This window comes from Drosophila mojavensis, unplaced genomic scaffold (assembly GCF_018153725.1).
Source record: "Drosophila mojavensis isolate 15081-1352.22 unplaced genomic scaffold, ASM1815372v1 contig_231, whole genome shotgun sequence".
Lineage (NCBI taxonomy): Eukaryota > Metazoa > Arthropoda > Insecta > Diptera > Drosophilidae > Drosophila > Drosophila mojavensis.
Window position 1 is genome coordinate 4553337 of NW_025318772.1, and position 19063 is coordinate 4572399.

At 41.5% G+C, this 19063-nt stretch overlaps 3 protein-coding genes across 5 annotated transcripts; 2 read left to right on the plus strand and 1 right to left on the minus strand.

The window, feature by feature from the left end:
- The first annotated feature begins 2912 nt into the window (after nt 1-2912).
- On the plus strand, nt 2913-4238 carry LOC6574943 (transcription factor A, mitochondrial). Of its 2 annotated transcripts, XM_002000935.4 has the most exons (3): nt 2915-3144; nt 3229-3807; nt 3877-4238. In XM_002000935.4, the coding sequence occupies exons 1-3, from the start codon at nt 3080-3082 to the stop codon at nt 4001-4003; spliced, it is 771 nt and encodes a 256-aa protein (XP_002000971.1). In that variant the 5' UTR covers nt 2915-3079; the 3' UTR covers nt 4004-4238. The 2 variants fall into 2 exon arrangements, with proteins under 2 accessions (XP_015023230.1, XP_002000971.1); XM_015167744.3 differs by having other exon boundaries at nt 2913-3807.
- Nucleotides 4239-6684: 2446 nt separating this feature from the next.
- Nucleotides 6685-19056, minus strand: LOC6574945 (fatty-acid amide hydrolase 2-A). Of its 2 annotated transcripts, XM_015167745.3 has the most exons (5): nt 18351-19056; nt 18152-18218; nt 13258-13438; nt 8697-8744; nt 6685-8611 (listed from the first exon to the last, which is right to left on the minus strand). In XM_015167745.3, coding segments are annotated over exons 1-5 (1671 nt in total). In that variant the 5' UTR covers nt 18352-19056; the 3' UTR covers nt 6685-7237. The 2 variants fall into 2 exon arrangements, with proteins under 2 accessions (XP_015023231.1, XP_002000972.2); XM_002000936.4 differs by having other exon boundaries at nt 18152-19056.
- On the plus strand, nt 15593-17585 carry LOC6574946 (succinate--hydroxymethylglutarate CoA-transferase). Its single transcript, XM_002000937.4, has one exon. It carries the CDS (start codon nt 15762-15764, stop codon nt 17091-17093), a length of 1332 nt encoding a protein of 443 aa, XP_002000973.1. The 5' UTR covers nt 15593-15761; the 3' UTR covers nt 17094-17585.
- Nucleotides 19057-19063: the final 7 nt, after the last annotated feature.

The window sequence follows — 19063 nt, forward strand, 5'->3', positions numbered from 1 at the left end:
TGCCAAACGCGCCGAAGTTCAAAACGAAACTGAAAGCAGCCGCAGCGCTCACAACACACAAGAGCTGCCAAAACGGCATAGAGAGCGAAGCAAGAGACAGAGACAGAGACAGAAAGAGAGAGAGAGAGAGAGCGCGCAGTCATAGAGTCGGAGAGTGTAGCCAGCTGTTGTAATAAGCAATGCAACTCTTGCAGCTGAGCAGTTGACCAAAGCTCTTGCATTGCAGTTGCAAAGCCAACGAACTTGCCTCGGAAAAACAATTCAGTTCAAACAGTTTCAGCTTGTAACACGAAATCAAATTCTTAATATAATTAAGCCACTAATGCATCTATAAACAGACAAACAAAACAAAAGACTTGGGCAACCAACTCGCTCACAATCCATTAATATTGTTTAATTAATTATATTTGAATTCAAATTGAATGCATTCACATCGTTGCTTAATTCCAGTAGCCGCTCACAGATGCGTACGCCCACTGGGCCGCCACTTAACAATGGGCATTTTGTGGCACTTCATTAAGAGCAGAGCTCGGCGCCGTTACACAGCTGCGGGCAATGCGCTTAGGGCACCAATGACTATGGACTTAGTGTCAAATTAGTAACAGCAACAACAACTAAGCCAATGGGAGCAGCGGATGATGAACTCTGATGAACCTCCTAAGACGCTTATCAAACGTTGGCCCAAAGATGACTTGTCTTCTGCACGCTGCCAGCGAGATTGAACCGCAATGAACTTTATATATTTTACGTTAATTCATTTAACAGCAATTTGGTAAGCTGGTGAAAACTTTTCACAGAAAAAAAGTACATATGGAGATGATAGATAGATGGATATAGATATAGATATATGTATATACATACATATATATCTTAATTCACACATTTCCGTCAACGTGCCGGGCCGCGGGCGAAATTAGAAAATCGCATGCTATGCATTAGACTCTCTCTCTCTCTCTCTCTCTTTCTTTCTCTCTCACTCTCATCTGGGATTGATGGATTGATTGGAGTGGATGGCGTGTCAAATCAGAAATCGAAGTACCCGCAGTTATGTAACGCTGCAGTTATGCTAATTGAGAGCAGCGCATCGAGAAGTCGAGTGAAAGCGTTTGCAGACGCCGCGCCGACGGTTTGTTTGAATATTAATTTTCCGTTTGCAGTGGGCTTTAATTGGTATGCAAATGGCTAAAATAAAATAAAAGAAAACCCAAAATCAAACAAAGCCCAAGACAAAGCAATTGGTAAAGCAGAGGCTCAATCAACGCCATTTGGGTCCACTCTAATCGTGCTGAGCCTCGTCTAGAAGGCAGAGACTCTCTCGCGGTTACCTCATCGAAATTGCAACAATTATGGCTGAAACTGACGTCGCAGCTGGTGCAAATGAAAATCAATGAGGCGTCTTACAAAACGTGGCCAAGAGACCGCAGAGCGCAGACTGAAGACTGAAGAGCGAGTGTTTGGCCACAGCTAAAAGTGGCACATAAAAAGAAAGTTCAGCAGCAGCGCACACAATGTATTTGTATTTATATTTATATTTGTCTTTGTATTTATTTCTGTTTCTGTTGTTGTAGTTGTTATTGTTATTGTTATTGTTTTTGTTTTTCATTTGTTCGTGGTTCAATTTGATTGCCTCCATCTGCTCTGGAGAGCATTTGGTATGAGCTAAGCAAACGTTTTGCCGGCTGGCCAAACGACGACGCCATGTCTTGTCTGGTTTTGGTAGCTGCTGTCATTGTCAGCGGACGACCCAAAGCACGTTCACATTCACTGAGGAAACGGTAGCAAGTCAAGTAAGCCGACTCATGTGCAAAATTTAAATGCAGCCGCCGCATTCAATGATCGCCTGCCTGGGCGAATCGAAACTCGTTATTTGTTCGGCGTTTGCTTTTCAGCTGTTTCTTTCCTTTATCGCGCGAAATAGCCAAACACAGCCCAAATTGCAACATTTGCCAGCGGCCACAAAGAATTTGTGTCAGTTGCTTGCACAATCAACCAAACACACGGATACATGGACACACACACACACACACACACACGCAGACATACATAAATATATAAACAAAGTCGCGCCTTGGCGCAACGAGGGCCAACCAAAAATTGTTTGACCAGAAGAAGTAAAACAGCAATTCGCCAGGCCGTTACATAACAAGCGACGACTGGGAGTTGACCGAATCAACTGGGCTTGGCTAAGCGCACTTGACGGAAGTCTGGAAAGTGAATACAGACATATATCTTATATCTGTCCATATGCATTCCCATAAAACTGTGATCGGGTTGGATGGGGAAAATGAGCAGTGAATTAGTTTTGGTGCGACAGCGTTGACGGGCTATGTGGAGTAAGCCAATAAGTAAATTGGCCAACAGCGAACCACAAATAATCAGACCAACAACAACAGCCGCATTAACAACTGACAGTGAACAACAATTGGTGGCGACAAATTGTCATGAGCCACAACACAACTGCAGCGCGTGTGCAGCAGAGCGAAAAACGTTTTAATATCCGGTTTAGGCCATGAAATTATAAATGCAGGATATCAAATTGAACTTGATTATATATATAAGCAGCTGCTAATATTTCATAAACTATAAGCACTGATTAAGTGCCAACAACTAACAGCTACTTTGCAGACTATTAAATTAATTCAATAAACTCTAATAAACTTAATTTCAATCGACATCAGTTTAAATTTTGGCGCGCTTTTACTGATATCTATATACTGCTTGCACATCTGTTGCCATCACACTCGCACACAGCAGAGCTGCACAGCTGACAGCGCCCTCTTTGTGGTAAGACCACATAGTTGTAAGTTTGAGTGGCGCCACCTAGGCATTTACTTTTCTGCCCATCGATAACAAATGTTAGTAGTAATAGTATTTTATTTATTTTTGGCTAGCTACTATCGATAACATGAACGATAGCAGACAGCTGTGCAAATCAAAGCAACTCTAGAAAAAAGCCGCATTTTTTACGTAAACTTATTTTAGTTTGTAAATTCAACAAGTTATTAATGCGAAAGCTGTGAGAACAACGTGAAATTAGAAACATTTAAGAACCCAACTAACAGACAAAACCAATTACAAAATGATCTACACAACGACGCTGCTGTCGCGAGGCTCCATCTTCGGGTCGCTAATAAGCAAAGTCAGGCAAGTTGTAGCCAAAAATCCAGTCACTGCTCATACAAATCAAATCAACAATGAAAATTTCACACCTACGCCAAAACCAAACAGACCCTTGGCCGCTGCCAGCCTGAGCAACAGCTCAGCGCTTCACTCCAAGACGCTGGAGGAGAAAATCGGTCTGCCGCCCAAGCCGAAGAAGCCGCTAACCCCATATTTTCGCTTCATGCGCGAAATGCGACCCAAGATGTTGGCCAAAAATCCGAGCATAAGCACTATTGAGGTAGTACGACAGCTATCCAAGAGCTGGGGGGAAGCTGATCCCAAGCTGAAGGAGCGTTTGCAATCGGAGTATAAAAGGGATCAGGAGCTCTATCTGGAGCAACGCACCAAGTACGACGCCACGCTGACCGAGGAGCAGCGTGCCGAACTCAAGCAGTTGAAACAGGACATCAACGATGCCAAGGAACGCAAACAGCTGCGCAAGCGTGTCAAGGAGTTGGGGCGACCCAAGAAACCGGCCTCTGCATTCCTTCGTTTCATTGCCATCGAACGCACGAATACGCCACAAACAGAGAATCAAACGTACCGCGAATGGCATCAGAAGGCAACTGCCAAATGGACTCGCCTCTCGGACGAGGAGAAGGCCGTCTATCTGAACGAATCGCGCAAAGAGCTTGATCAGTACAAGTATTTATATCAATCTAGTCAAAGGTCAAAAGTCAATGCCCTCACTAATCATTTCATTTGCTTTTGCAGAAAAAACATTTCGATTTGGGAGGAGAAAATGATTCGCCTGGGCCACATCGACGTGGTGCGTCATGGCAATCTGATCGATCCGCCAGAGCCCAAGCCCCGCAAACTCCAAGCAACCAAAGAGAAGTAGTCTGACGTGTCCTCCTCCATCATTTGCCATCACATGATCACACATTTGGTTTTCTGTTTTTTAGCTTTTCATTTCTTGAAAATTTAATTTGTTAAGTGCTTTACTTGCGTTCATAACTATTATTAAATAAGTCATTTACTATATGCCAGTGAAATAATACTGTAAGATCTATTTTGAATAATCATTTCGAATTATGTAAATACCTTCAGCGACATGTATTAAATACTTAAAGAGACTTTTAAGCGTTTTTCAATGGAAGCTCTGCCTAAATTGACTGCTAAGTGTGTTATACGGTATATTCATAAATCATATTTTATATTATAATACTGGTATATATTATAATATATATAGTATAACCCACATAGCCTAGATTTCTGCAATTTTATGCTTTGCAAATGAATTTCCAGAATATTCAAACTTTGATATTTTTTTATAGAATATCAATTCTTTCGAATGATACATATAAGGCAGTATGGCCTCTAATTAACTATTTCTTATCTAACAAGAAACTGTGACTCAAGAATATAAATTAAAATTAGACTTCAACTGTCACTAATTTTCGATTAGGATTATTATCGACTTAATTAATGAAATCTAAAGTCAAGAATTTATTCATATATGTATAATGGTATATGTATGTATAATTCTTATGTACATAAGTATATAATATTCCATTATTTTAATTCTTAAACTTTAAAAATTTCTTTTTTTCGTCGGTATTTACTAATGGAGAAGCTTTCCTATTTCTTAATTCTATGAAAATTAATTATTAATTAAAAATTTAGAATCGCCTAAACGTGGCATAAAACTAATCTATTTGCCAGCTAAAGCAAACACGTGTTCGAGTCTTACGGGGTTAAGATCACACTTGATTTTCAGTTGATTTAACACGGTAATCGACACAATTTTAATCTATCTGTGTAGATCACGGTAAACAAATATGCATTAAATTTGTCACCTCAAATGCACAGAATAAAATGACCAAAAACTTAAGTCTATATGTATGTATGTATACAATGGTACAGTCAATCTGTCATGTATGTATGTCTATAAAATGACTTGGTTGATTTGATGCGGAGGCACAACCGCTCGCTGCTTGAGTCAGATTCGAAGTGAGCGAGCTGCTCGCTGGCCGGAATTGGGATAGGCTTGGCTGCAGACTGATGACAGCCATTTTCTGACACTGGAATGCTGCTGACTGGAATGGTCAACACCTCGCTCTCACGCTCTCAGTGTATGCATATGTGTGTGCGTGTGTGAGTAGCATTGATAACGGCTTAAGTTTATTGCTGATCAATGAGCATACAATTTGTTACGCTCAGCATTTTGCTACAGTTGCTCCGGCTACACTTGGAAAAATTATGGTTGACTGCTAGCAATGATAGGGAAAGGCACCAAATCTTCTAATATTCCTATAATTATTTATTTTTATTATTATTAATAATTTATGTAATTAGTAAATTTATTGTGCATATTAGTATATTTAATAAACATTTCAAAGAGTAGCTTGTACCTAACTCTTCACCCGGCAGGTAATTGTAGCTATTTTTGGTACATTTCGTACCATATGCAGCCAAAAAATCTCTCTCTCTCTCTCTCTCTCTCTCTCACACTATGTCTCTCAAAACCACTTCCATTCAGCGCTGCTTGGCTGACTGCGCTCTCATTTTACAGACAGTTGGCTAACAGGTAGTCGCATTTAGCTGGCTTAAACAATGTTCACTTTAACCCTCGTCTGCCTGCAGTAGAACTTTGGCTAACACACGCTGTGAACTCCATGCTAATTATAACAGCCAAAATTTACAGCTCGTGTTAATTGTGCGCTGCAACTCGTTTCCAGTCGCATGGTCAACGTGAGAAAAGCAACAAACACACATACGCACACACACAGAAAAAAAATAAAAATATTTCATAGCTAAAAACTTTAATTCGGCCGCCACATTCTTTGCACAGAATTCAACTTACCTCCGATTTTTGGCCAAATAACACGTTCTGTGACAAAACTTAGAGCCGCCGAGCCGCAAGCGCAATTGCGCAAGCCATTTTGGCTAAACCTTGAGCTACTCCAAAAGCTAAAAAAAAAAAAAAAATAAATAAAAAAAAATAATAGCAACAACTAAATTCAAGATTGTCGAAAAGATCTAACTGTGCGCTAGGCTAGGCTAGCCGAGGCGCGCCTGGCCAATAAATCGAAAATCTGGTAGAAGCACTTTAGAGCAGCGTATTGATGATGCCTTGGCTGGCCAGGGGCAGGCGCTGCTGCATGCACTCAGTATATGAATGTGTATGTCTGTTTGTATATATGTAACACTCACACACATGCAGCAGCTTTCAATGTTCTGTGCTGCGGCGCAGCCAGGTGGAACATGCATTTGTGTTGCGACTCTAGCAGTAGCTGCTTATTAGCCAGCTTTGCGTTTTTTTGTTTGTCTGCTGTTGCTTATTATAATCGTTATTAGCCCATAACAGCGCCTAGTTAGATACCTCCCCTCCCCTCCCCTCCCCTACCCATCGCCGCCTGCCCTTACAGACTCTGCTGCCTGAACTGGAGGCCAAGCTGCTGCTGCCTAAATGCTTTTGCGCAAGAGAAATTCATAAAATACATTTATAATTTTGGTTGATAAAATAAACTCACTTTTTTATTAATAATTTGGCTCAATGTAAAAATATATATGTATATGTATATATCTGGTATACGTTTAAGTTAAATATTCACTCTTTTTTAATTTAAAATCAAAACTCAATTTATCCAATCAATAAGATCCCAATGAGAAGTTACACATTCTCGATGTGCTTAAATAATACGCAATAGATGCTAGAAAAATGATATTATACATAGTTATGATCTATGCCGACAGCTGCGGTCATCGTAACCTAGCGCTTAAGATCTAGCTGAATATATATATATACATACATACAATATAGATATCGAGTACATACAACAAGGAATTTTGGACAATTACAAAAGCAATAATTTAATACTCCGCAACTTTAACTAAAATGTGTGATGTGATTCCATGAATTCTCCTTATATGTGGGTGAATGGAAATAAAGATATAATTAAAGTTAGCCCCAACTCAACAAAACTATGAACAAAATCGGACATTTTTAGAAGTTTTCTTTGGGTTTCTCAATCGTGCTCGACACAGTCAGCTAAGGGTACACCGAGGAATGGTATCAGAAATATTGATTTATGTGGATGCCGAATGATGCAATTAACTAGGCCGGCGCAGCTCAGCCGCGCTTGCTGCTCGACTGGGCGTGGCTGTGGCTATCCTCCGAGGGCGGACGCACCCAGCCGCCGTAGCGGCGCTCCATTTCGCGGGCCACGGCCAGACAGAGATGGTCCTGGCCGGGATTGGCAACCACCTGGATGCCCATGGGCAGGTTGCGACGATCCAGGCCAATCATGCAGTTGGTGACGGGCAGGCCGAGCGTGTTGAAGATCGCCATGTACATCGGCTCCAGCAGCTTGTGGTAGATCTGGTAGTGCTGGTGCGCTGTGTTGGGGAATGTGGGGTAGAGGAAGACGCCGTCTGTGCCGAGCAGCTCCTTGAATTCAGTCTTGAGCGCTTCGATGATGCTGGCCAGATGCTTGTGCCGTGAATTGGGTATGATCTTCATGAAATTCTGCAGATGGCCGAAGATCACCGAGGGCAGGATGCTGTCGGAGCAGCCAAAGAAATACTTGACCGTCTCCTTGCACACGGTCTTGGGCTGCTCCCCCTCCTCGGTCTTGTGGTAGATGGTCTCGATATTCTTCATGGTCAGCATGGCGGACAGCGAGATGTCCAGCGACCACTTCATCTTCCGTATGTTCACACGCTTCGCATTGAAGTCGCTGGCCACTCGATTGATGGCCGCATGCAGGTCCCGGCTGAGCGGCCGCATCATGCCCGAGGGACCGTCGTTGTCCATGAAGAAGAAGCGGATGCCGTTCGCGCTGATCTCCTTGTCGAGCGTCAGCTTCGGCCCGGTCGGATCGCTCATGCACTTGAGCAGCAGCGGCAAGTCCTTGGCATAGCGTGTCATGGGCGCAATGGTAAAGAAGTCGCCCCACTTGGGAAAGTCGCTGGTCGGATGGTGGCCCCGAAAGGAGACCGCATACGGTGTGGGCTTGTGGCCCCAGATGCCGCTGAACATGGCCGGCAGACGCGAGGAGCCGCCAATGTCCGAGGTGAGGCCCAGCAGGGAGGCGCCACTCGCCAGCAGCGCCGCCTCGCCGCCCGAGGAGCCGCCTGGGGTGCGCTTCAGATCGTAGGGGTTCTTCGTCTGGCCCGTGACATTGTTGTACGTCTCCCAGAGCAGGCACAGCTCCGGCGTGTTGGACACCAGCAAGATGATGCCGCCGCAGCGTTTGATCTGCTCCACGACGGGCGCGTCCGCCTTGGCTATCTGCGGGGTCTTGAAGACACGGCCCGCCTGGTTGGTCATACCCTTGACGGCGATGCTCTCCTTGACCGTGACCGGTATGCCCAGCAGCGGCGTATGCTCCTCCATGGACTCGACGCTGTTAATGCCCATGGCAATCACATTGTCGATCTCGCGCGCCTCCTCCAGCGCCTCCTCAAAGCGATCCTGCACAATCGCGTTGATCAGCGGATTTACCTGTGAATCACAGAGCATAGACACACACACACACACACACACCTGTTAAGCCTTAGTCGGTCAATCAATTGCGTGTCTCCATTACCTGTCGACATCGTTCGATGTATGCCTCAACGACTTCTTCGCTCTTAATCTGCAAAGAAATAAAAAAGAGCTCGCTGATCATTTCCGCATTAGCTAGACTTTAACATTTCCATTTTGTGTGTGAGCACATTTGATCAATGTTTCATTGCTCCATTCTTGTCGCTTAATTGTTTGTGAGAACCGAGCGACGGCACAAAAGCAATTTACGTTAAATTAAAATCAATAAAAATTCACAATCATGCAGCACCCGCCAATTGTCTGCCTGCCAGAGAAAGAAAGAGAGAGGGAGAGCGACAAGAATGCGAATGCCTCAGCGTACGACGCGGCGTATGAGTAATGTGCGGATTTTCAATTGCTTATTGCGTAGGGCCAGCAGGAGGCTTGGGGGTAGGGCCAGGCTGGATTCTATTGAATATATGAAATACACTCACATATATAATGTATACTGAGCATGGCTGAGTTGTTAATCAAGCATCTCAATACAAATTGAGAAACAAGTAAAGTTATTAGCTCTTACTTGATATATATAGTATATCTGATACAATATTTATAGCTAAAACTGAGCCGTCTAATTTGAGTTGACATTCTCACAGCTGCCTGCAATTCGTTTCAATGCCTGAATTAATTTCTCAATAAGCTGAAGCGCAATGTAATTGAAGGCCCGAAGTGTTCGATACGCAGTTACCTATAGCTAATCATACGTTCGTATGCAAACGGAGATCGTCTCAGAGCTATCATTAAATTAAATTTAAGGCTACTCGACTTTTCAATGATATCCAGTGCACTATTAAATCAGTTGCGGCCACAACTCGAACTCAGACGCTAACTCAAGTTTTGTGTGTATCTAGGTAGCTCACTACCTGGGGCTGCAGCATGCGTGAGGTGTTGTAAGTAGCCAGGTGTTGTAAGTGGTTACACAGAGCACAGGGTGAAGACTCAGTGTGATGAAGGCAAACAATCGAAGCTATTGAAACGTAGTCGAGAAGAAAAGAAAAAATTCCAAATATTCGGGGTGTAAAAAGAAAAATGGGTTTTCTATTTACTAGTAACTAGCTGTATATTCCCTTTTATACAAGCTATATTTCTAATACTGAAAGGCAGATATTCTAAATATCACCAATCTAAGCAAACCTTGTGAAAAATTGAATTTTTTGAATATTATATTATATTATTCTTCAATTAGTTTCATAGTTATAGATAGTTTCATAGTTATAAATAAACTTAAAATATAGAAAATATACTGAAATATGAAGAAATCTATAATTCTTATGCAGTCCTTAGTTACTTGCTTCGTACCTCGAAAATCAAAGATATCTGAGTAAAATGCAAAGCGATGTTTAAGATCATCGTCATATAAAATCATTCCGATTAAAGAAATTAAATTGTAAAATTAAATTTAGTTGTTCTTCATATAAAACAGTTTAAAAATGTAAGCAAAAGACATATCGAAAGACTGTCAGTTCTAGGGTAGTTTCAAGATCGCATCAGAATAATATGTAAATGGAGGCAGTTTATGGCCTGGGAAATCTGTAGTTCTGTCTTTCAAAAGGGTATTGAACTAAACGACATTTCCATTCACTTGTGTCTTGTTGTAATTGTTGATAAAGCGCAAGTGAAACATGCAATGTAAACGCGACACACAGGCACAGATTCGGCAGCTGCACATATACATACATACGCATATGTACATATATACATGTATATAAACAGATAGCTACATACATCAAACTAAAGTCTAAAGGAAAGATAAACAGAAGGAAAAGCGAAACAGAAAACAAGTTTAGGCCGCAGTTGGTCAGTCGACTATGGCAATACCTCGCAGTGTGCTATGTGTATCCATGTGTGTGTGTGAGTAGTTGTGCGTGTGTATTAGTGTCGTGCAGCTGAGAAGCTTTACGTGCTCTGCTTTAGTTATTTGTGCTGTGCGTGTTCGTGTTTCGTATAAGTGAACCGAGAGAGACAGAGATAGCGAGAGAGAGAGAGAGAGAGAACAATTCAGCTGTTAGCTACGATTGATGACTGACGAGCGAACATCATACATACATACATATAACTGATAGATATCTATGTACATATACATAGAATATAAATTGAAATATACATAATTTGTCTTGCAAAATACTTAAGCGTCAATTATACAAATGATTCACGCTACTTAAGAATGGACTTCGAATAGACTTCAGCATAATAAATCTGCAATGAACATATCTCAGATCTTGTGCCCACTTATAGTTTAAATAAATCTCAATTTGTGCAGTAATTAAGCAAAATGTTGTCGCAGTTGTCTCTGGCGATGACCCGGCAATAAACACTCATACATACAAACAAGTACATACATACATATATTTATCTAGACAAAGACACGCAGCAACTACTGTGGACAGAGACAAATACACAAGAAACAACAATTTTTTAATTGTTTTAAAAAATTTGCGTAAACTAAATGAAGCAATCGCTTAAGCACTGACAATGAAACACAAATAAAAACACAAAAGAAAAAAAATATTAAAATTATAATAAAAATAATGCATTAAAATGTAGTTAAACATTTATATGAACGAGCGAATAAACTATAAAAAATTAAAATAAAATTTAATAAAAACAAAGTAAGGCGAATTTAAAGAAATACGACTGCACGTGTAACTGTGCGTGTGATAGTGTGTAAGTGTGTGCCTGTGATAGTGTGTGTGAGTGATTCGATAAGGTCTGTCAAGTCATGACCTTAAGTGCGTTGTGTGTGGATGTGGACCAATGAACGCAATGAATCTTACAGAGCACAACAAACCGGGCTAAAGAAGCCCAAGCAACAACAACAACAACAACAACAACATAAACAACATCATCAACAACAACGGCAACAACAGCTAGTACAACAACATTTACAACTACAATAAAACATAACCAGCCCAGAGCTTGCAATTATTTATGAGCACATGTGTGTAATGCATGTGTATCTATCTATGTAAGTATGTAATTTCGCAGATACTCTTTTTTTTTTTCAGTACGTAAATTCGTCATCTCGTTTCACTCGTCGTCTATCCGTGTTTCTGTCTGTGTGCGTAATTTGAGGTAGCTACCAGATGTTATTGATATGGCCAAGATATATTTAGATGTATGTGTGTGCATGTAGCTGCAGCCAAGCAAACTCTCTAGGCCGCGGTTAGCTAACCAATTTGACGTATTGCTGCTCTGACTGGGATTTCTACAGGCCGATTTTGAAACAGCGCCAACTGCGGCTCAAAGAGTTTGCATACATATAATAAAATGCTTTGTTTCAATTGAGATTAGGATGAGTAATGTAAGCTAACTGATTAAATGCAATTGCAAATGAATGCCAAAAAAAAAGGGGAAAAGACAAAACGAAATGTAATGGAAAATTTATGAAAAATGTTAAAAGTTTTTATGCCATGAATATTTGAAAACCATAAATTGAAAATATTAGTTGAAGATCTTTTATGAATTCCAATGAATTGACTAAATATATATGAAACAGAGATCAAGTATCTGAGAATTCTTTGTTTTCTAATCTAAGCATAAAGTGGGCTATATAAGGAAATTTATAAGCTATAAAGAATTTTCACTAAATATATATATATTCTTAACAAGCTGAGGCGATATGGTCATATCCGTCCGTAATTTCTAGAATGATGGGTAAATTATCAACAGGGTTCTGGATATCCTCTAGCCGAGAAGACTCGACTGGAGCACTCTTACTTGTTTTACTTATCAGGTATCTTGAGTTTTGTATGATACAGCACTACTATTTAAATGAACACACTTGTATGATTAGGTCTGCCCTGTAGGATAACCTACATGAATTAATTTAAGTGCCATACAATACTATATACCCCATTTTCTTAAAAGTGATCTTTACCCCAATCTTGTTTTGAGCATATGTCGTACAATTTATGGAGAACAAAGGTTTTGACATAGTTTAAGCACATCGTAAATGTTTAATTTTATAATTAAGTAATTTAAAAAAACGAGAGTCTTCTAAAAAAATATTTAACTAGGAATTGAATCTAAATATTTCTTGACTAATTTATATATATATTTATATAAGTATATTATATTATAGTATGTTTATTTATATAAATCTTTTTTATTTCCGACTCTTTAGTCTGTTTTAAATGTTAAGTAACTTCTTCAACTACCAAAAAAAAAAAAAAAATACATTTTTAAAGCAGTGTCATGATGTTAAAGGCGATCACCTCCATCACCTGCGAGTCAGTTTAGCTGACCAGTGTTGGTCAACGGCAACAAATTGCCTCAGCTTTGCCACAAAGTCTCTAATGGATGTGGCAAGCGCTGTGAGTGGCCTCTCTTGTCGTTAAATTGGCATTAAGTGGACAGTGGATTGAAAGCCCCAAAACACATATGGCGAGACTCGCCTGTCTGTCTATTGATATTTTACAAGATATTGACAATTTTAAGGTGCGTTCGATTGAAGCATACACACATACATAGGTATGTACCCACAATTGCACATAAGCATATGTATGTACATAAACATATGCATGTGAGTGTGTGTGCGTGTTTGTGTTTCTATCAGGTGTACTTACCTTTCTGTTGCGAATCAGCTTGGCTAGATCGACGGCAGGTATCTCCAGCAGGTGACTGCGTATGGGCGGCAGCTTGCGTCGAATCACCTTGATGTTGGTGTAGCGGCTGTAGGGCACTACAAACCAGCTGAAGACAATCATGGCCGAGCGCAGGAAACGGCGCATGATGTACCCCAGGATCCTGGAACACAGTAGGACAGCAATTTTGGCGGCTTTGCGTTAAACGGCTTCAAAGCGAAATTATTTCAAATTCGAGTATATATATATATATATATATCTAGATATCTAGATGTATATATTAGTATATATAGATGGTATCCAATAGATACAAGCGAACAGGTTGGCCAACAAGCAAAAGGATTGTGCAATATGCAGCTGGTCTGCAATTGCATCGGCTGCGACTGCAACTGCAACTGCAACTACGACGACGGCAGCGACGGCAACGGCGACGGCGACGTTGGCAGTGACTGCGACGGCTGCTGCGATTTGCGCTTGCACAACTCAACACACGACTCGAACTCGAATTCGAATTCGCTGTTTTGGCTCGAAAACTGGCGATGGCTTAATACTTTATTTTTTCGTTTTTACTATTTTTCTCTATTTTTGGTCAGTTGGCTAATAGCGGTTGGCAAAAAACTTTCTTGAGCGCGACTGCATCTCAATTTAGTTGCGGCAGCGATTGCATTTATCTAACCGAATTCGGATGCGCTGCAAACGCATGCGTAACGTATCACTGGCTTTCATTTTGCTACACTATATTTTTGGTTGTGTTTTGTTTTGATTTGTGTTTTGTTTTGTTTTGTTTCTGTTATTGTCAGATTTATTACATTTGTAACCGATCGCAGCGAATTGAAACGAACGAACGAACGAACCGATGCGAACGACGCGCGCTAAGCAAATAAATGAGCATCCAGCGCAGCGCATAACATTTAAAGCTCTGCTTGGCTCGTTCGTAAGCTGCGCTCACACTCGCTTAGCCGAAAGCTCGAACCGGTTCGTCTGCTGTGTGACGCTCTCTCTTCAAACTGCATCCGCTCTTAGGTTCAGCTTTCTAGTTTTTTTTGTGAATCCCATTCGTTCTGCGGAAATGCACTCAGCGAAAACTGAAAGAACTAAAAGCGATTTCTGTTGCATCTTAAATAAATGGAATGAAACAATACTGTAAACTAGATGTAAGCTTGTTACCTATGCAATTTTCTTAGAATTTCATGTCATTAGTAATGCAATTTAATTTGCTCAACTATATCTTTATCGGGTATTGCGTCAGTTGAGCTAATGACTTGAAATGCTTCCTGCTAACCTGCAATTAGACGAACTTATGAACTTCGATTTATTTGCATTTGTTATTATTAGTGCAGTGTGAAGAAAGACTCAGACAAGTTTTCCTTTAGACTGTTTGTTGATTATACAGATTATAGGCAATCGACACACGAGTTATGTCAATGTCGTAGGTATATGAGAAAAAGGCTCCGAAACTGAAAGTGAGATCATCGGGAGAAAAGGGAAAAAGGTTCTCAGTTGCATATTGAATTCAGCTGAAAGTCAACTAAAATATTTACCCAAATAAACAAATAAGTAATATGAAGGCATCTATATATATAAATCTATAAACAAATTATGGGAGACTGAGATTTTAAAGACAGATATTTTTGGGCGCTCATGCCTGACGAATATTTAATGGCAATTTAAAAAAATTTGTTGTTTGCTTTGTAAATATTTCAAATGTTTACTATTTAGCTGTCTACGAGATAAGAATTGTTTTTTAATTGCGCAACCATTACGGCTCATAGCATTTAAGCCGGCTAATTTAGAGTTCTATGCATTAACAAAAAATATATAATTAAAGTACTTTGGGAATGTGCCCAAACTTAGATGCTTCCTAATGTTTTAAATTACAGTGTCTCAACTTGAGATCACGCAAAATGTTCAAGTAAAGAAAACGAAAAAGTAATCTTATTCTTTTTTCTGATCATTTAGGACCTTTGCTCTTTTATGGGGGAAAAACACGAAGCTGGTTTTATATGGTATTTATGATTCTTTTGGTTTAAGGCGGGAAAGCACCAAGGTAAATGGTAATAAAGCGGAAGATGTAAAAATAGTTGTGTAATAATTAAGGAACATTCCGAGAGCAACAAGCGAAGGGAAACGAACTCGAGAGAGCGCCAGCTTAGTTAGTTATCTGCACTTAAATGATAAACAAGCTATTACCGTATATGCTAAAAACAGTATATAGCCATGGAGCTAAGAGAAACTAAGAGATAGAGAGAGAGTGAGCACACTCTACTAAGAGCGAATGGTGGGTGATGTTTTAAAAAAGCTCTCATATGTCAGCTGTGCTTGTTTCAGTGGCTGCTCAGCAGTTGACTGGAAAACTTTCCGTTTGGAATACTCGCGTAGCGCAGAAGAACATAAACAACAACAGCAACAACGACAACAACAACAGAGAAAGTGACTGTCAACAGCAAAGCAAATAATAATTTATTGGAAATAAACAGTTACTCACGATGGCTATGTGGTTACAACGTTTACGACTCTCATGTGCTGTCGGCACAGCTCGTCAAAGCTTACGAAGCTTTGCCGCTGCCAGTGAGAATAAAAACAGCAACAGCAACAACAATAACCTTGACGCTTCTCCCATAGATGAGCGGCATCCGTTGCGGGGTGTGCGTATTTTAGATCTCACGCGCATCATCGCTGGACCCTACTGCACCATGGTGCTGGCCGATCTGGGCGCCGAGGTGATAAAGGTGGAGCGGCCCCATTTCGGCGATGAGGCGCGCAAATGGGGCCCGCCATTTCTAGAGAAGAGCGGCGATGCGGCTTACTTTCTGGCGCCCAATCGCAACAAGCAGAGCGTCTGCATTGACATGAAGCGTGGCAGGGATCTGATGCAGCAGTTGGTCAGCAAGTGCGATGTGCTCGTGGAGAACTATGTGCCCGGCACCCTGGAGCGCTACGGTCTGGGCTATGAGCAGCTGCGGCAAGCGAATCCACGTCTGATCTACTGCACCATCAGTGGCTATGGATCGGTGGGTCCCTATGCCAAGCGACCGGGCTATGATGTGATTGCCTCCTCCATGGGCGGCCTTTTGCATATCACGGGCCAGCCTGACGGGCCGCCCAGCAAGGTGGGCGTGGCAGTAACAGATGTTGCAACGGGTCTTTATGCACACGGCGCCATTCTGGCCGCCCTGCTGCAGCGGGAGCGCACCCAACGCGGCCAGAAGATCGACGTGGATCTGCTGTCCACGTGCTGCTCGCTCTTGATCAATGTGGCCAGCAACTACCTGAACGCCGGCATAGAGGCCAAGCGCTGGGGCACCGCCCACTCCAGCATTGTGCCCTACCAGAGCTTCAAGACAGCCGATGGCTACCTGACCCTGGGCGCCGGCAGCGATGCCCAGTTCGTGGAGCTGTGCAGCCGCCTGAACATCGAACCGATCGCCCTCGATGTCAAGTTCAAGACCAACAAGGATCGGGTCAAGAATCGCGAAGAGCTAGTCAATTTGCTTGCCAAGATCCTGGCAAGCGACTCGTCCAAGAACTGGATGCGCGTCTTTGAGGGCGCCTCCTTTGTGGTGGGGCCCGTCAACAGCATACGCGAGGTGTTTGAGGACGAGCACATCCAGGCCATAGGCCTGGTCAAAACTCTGCCCCATCCGCGCGATGGCAGCGTCAAGGTCGTGGGTCCGCCGGTCGTCTACAGTGAAGCGCGCAACGATGCACGCACCGCTCCGCCCATGCTCGGAGAGCACACAGATAAGGTGCTCGCTAATCTTCTAGGCTATGGAGCTGAGGAAATTGCCGAGCTTCGCAGTCAGGGTATCATTCAGTAAAGGATTCTCCCGAGATCCTATTACATACATATGTATATATGTATATATCAAAATAACCTAATTACATAGAGAAGAGCTTAAAGCTTGGGTCGCCTGCCTTATATCTATTAGGAATTTAGCTAAAACCTGTTCATTAATTATACAAAATTAACTTTTTAATATTCCATGTTTTTACTTTCGTATTTCCTTATTTTAAATGATGAGATAGATCTACAAAAATAGCCGAACTTATATAGCATGCAGACATTTCGTAAATAGTCATTCAGTTTAAGTAAACGTAAAAGTACAATATATATATTTTGAAAAGGTCAGAGGGCGAGTAGATCGAAGACCTTTTAAATATATTTCCAATGAAATTTGTTCATTTGTTTCATGTAAGATCTTAACTCAGGAATTACCAGGCTAAAAGCTTCAATCCAGACATACTCTTGGCATGAAGTATCAAGACTAACAATACATATATCGGTGAGAAATAAGATTTTCACAAAATTTTTTGAAAGTATAAATTTCAGCTGACGTAACATGAAGTAAACATTTGTTTTATAAACATGTGTATATTTAGCTCGATATCAAATATACTTGTAAACATGAGCAATTACAGCATAGAATGTATAGAATTTTGAGCAGTGTAAACATATTGTTAAAAAATTTTCGTCTGAATTTATTGATATTTTTGTTCCAATGGGCGACAACGTATATACGACACTAATCGCAGCAGCAGCTCGACTTGATATGCCGGTAAGAGCAGTACTTGAAGAGATACGACTTATCTATAACACACAATCGACACACTGGCCTACACCCACACACTCACACTCACACATGCTCAGTTTCAACGGGATCATATTTCGTGGGCTGACCGAACGCGACGCGAGAAGCTTATTATCGTCATGTTCTATGGCATTATGCTGGCCCTAGTTCTCAACATTATTGGCTGGATGGCGTTCATCTGTGTCTTCATGCAGCACGACAAATACTCAGCATATCGAGGCACGGGAGCTCCAGTCGATGGACACAATGCGACAAGCAGTTACCGGGCACTCGGCTAGTCCACTTACCCGTCTTGCAGAATGGCTTCTAGGTCAAAGCGCACGCAGGCGACTATCGATTTTAGCAAACGCAGCACTGTGCTCACCCGCCACAGGAACATGGAAATGGAGAATGAATGCGAGTGGAAACGAACATGGAAATAAAAACATAGAATTTGTAAGGACACAAGGACGGCGACGAGAAGACCAACTAAAGCGCGTAACTCACTTTTATCTACTCCCTTGAATTTTGTTTCTCTCGTTCGCTTTCGTTACTTTTCTGTGTGTGTGTGTTTTATTTTTTCGCTGCGACGAACGCGGTAGCTTTGTTGTGAATAGGCTGCGAGCTATGCCTAAACTAACTCTAGACGGAGACAGTGCAAGTGCTGCTGCCGCTGACTGCATTACTTATATATTATTTGTATTTATTTTTAATACTGGCGCTGTTGCCGTTGTTGTTTTTGTTTTTGCACAAACACTACGACAACCAACACCTGCTATGCGCTCTAACCCCCACTGCGAACTCGGATGTACCTTGTACTTTACCCAGAAATTCCATTGTTTACGTGCTCTATGCTCCTGTATGCTCTTTCTGAGGGCAGCATGCGTGGGAGAAAGACAGAGATAGAAAGACGTGGGTGAGGTCGAGGGTAAAGATGAATAGTGATGGGAATGAAAGCACTTGGCTATTTAATTACGCAGTATATGTATGCATGTGTGTGTGCGCACATAGCAGCAACAGCTGACAACAATTTGGTCACAGGTAAATTTACGATGGAGAGTAATTGGACAGCCGAAACACCAATTCTTTCAATATATTAACATCCGAGCTTTGCTTTCATTGATATGTAATACATATTGACCCATGTACGAACATACAGTAAAATTTCTCATTATGTAAATTGGTAATCTAGCTGCATTAACATTTTGAGACCAAGTACC

Excerpts from the sequence above, each read along its gene's own strand:
- LOC6574943 (XM_015167744.3), top strand. The coding sequence starts at position 3,080 with ATGATCTACACAACGACGCTGCTGTCGCGAGGCTCCATCTTCGGGTCG. Across the intron at positions 3,808-3,876 it reads AAAGAGCTTGATCAGTACAA|AAAAAACATTTCGATTTGGG; the intron begins GTATTTATATCA and ends TTGCTTTTGCAG.
- LOC6574946 (XM_002000937.4), top strand. The coding sequence starts at position 15,762 with ATGGCTATGTGGTTACAACGTTTACGACTCTCATGTGCTGTCGGCACA.
- LOC6574945 (XM_002000936.4), bottom strand. The coding sequence starts at position 18,243 with ATGTTCCTGTGGCGGGTGAGCACAGTGCTGCGTTTGCTAAAATCGATA. Across the intron at positions 8,745-13,257 it reads AGCTGATTCGCAACAGAAAG|ATTAAGAGCGAAGAAGTCGT; the intron begins GTAAGTACACCT and ends ATTTCTTTGCAG. Across the intron at positions 8,612-8,696 it reads ACATCGAACGATGTCGACAG|GTAAATCCGCTGATCAACGC; the intron begins GTAATGGAGACA and ends TGTGATTCACAG.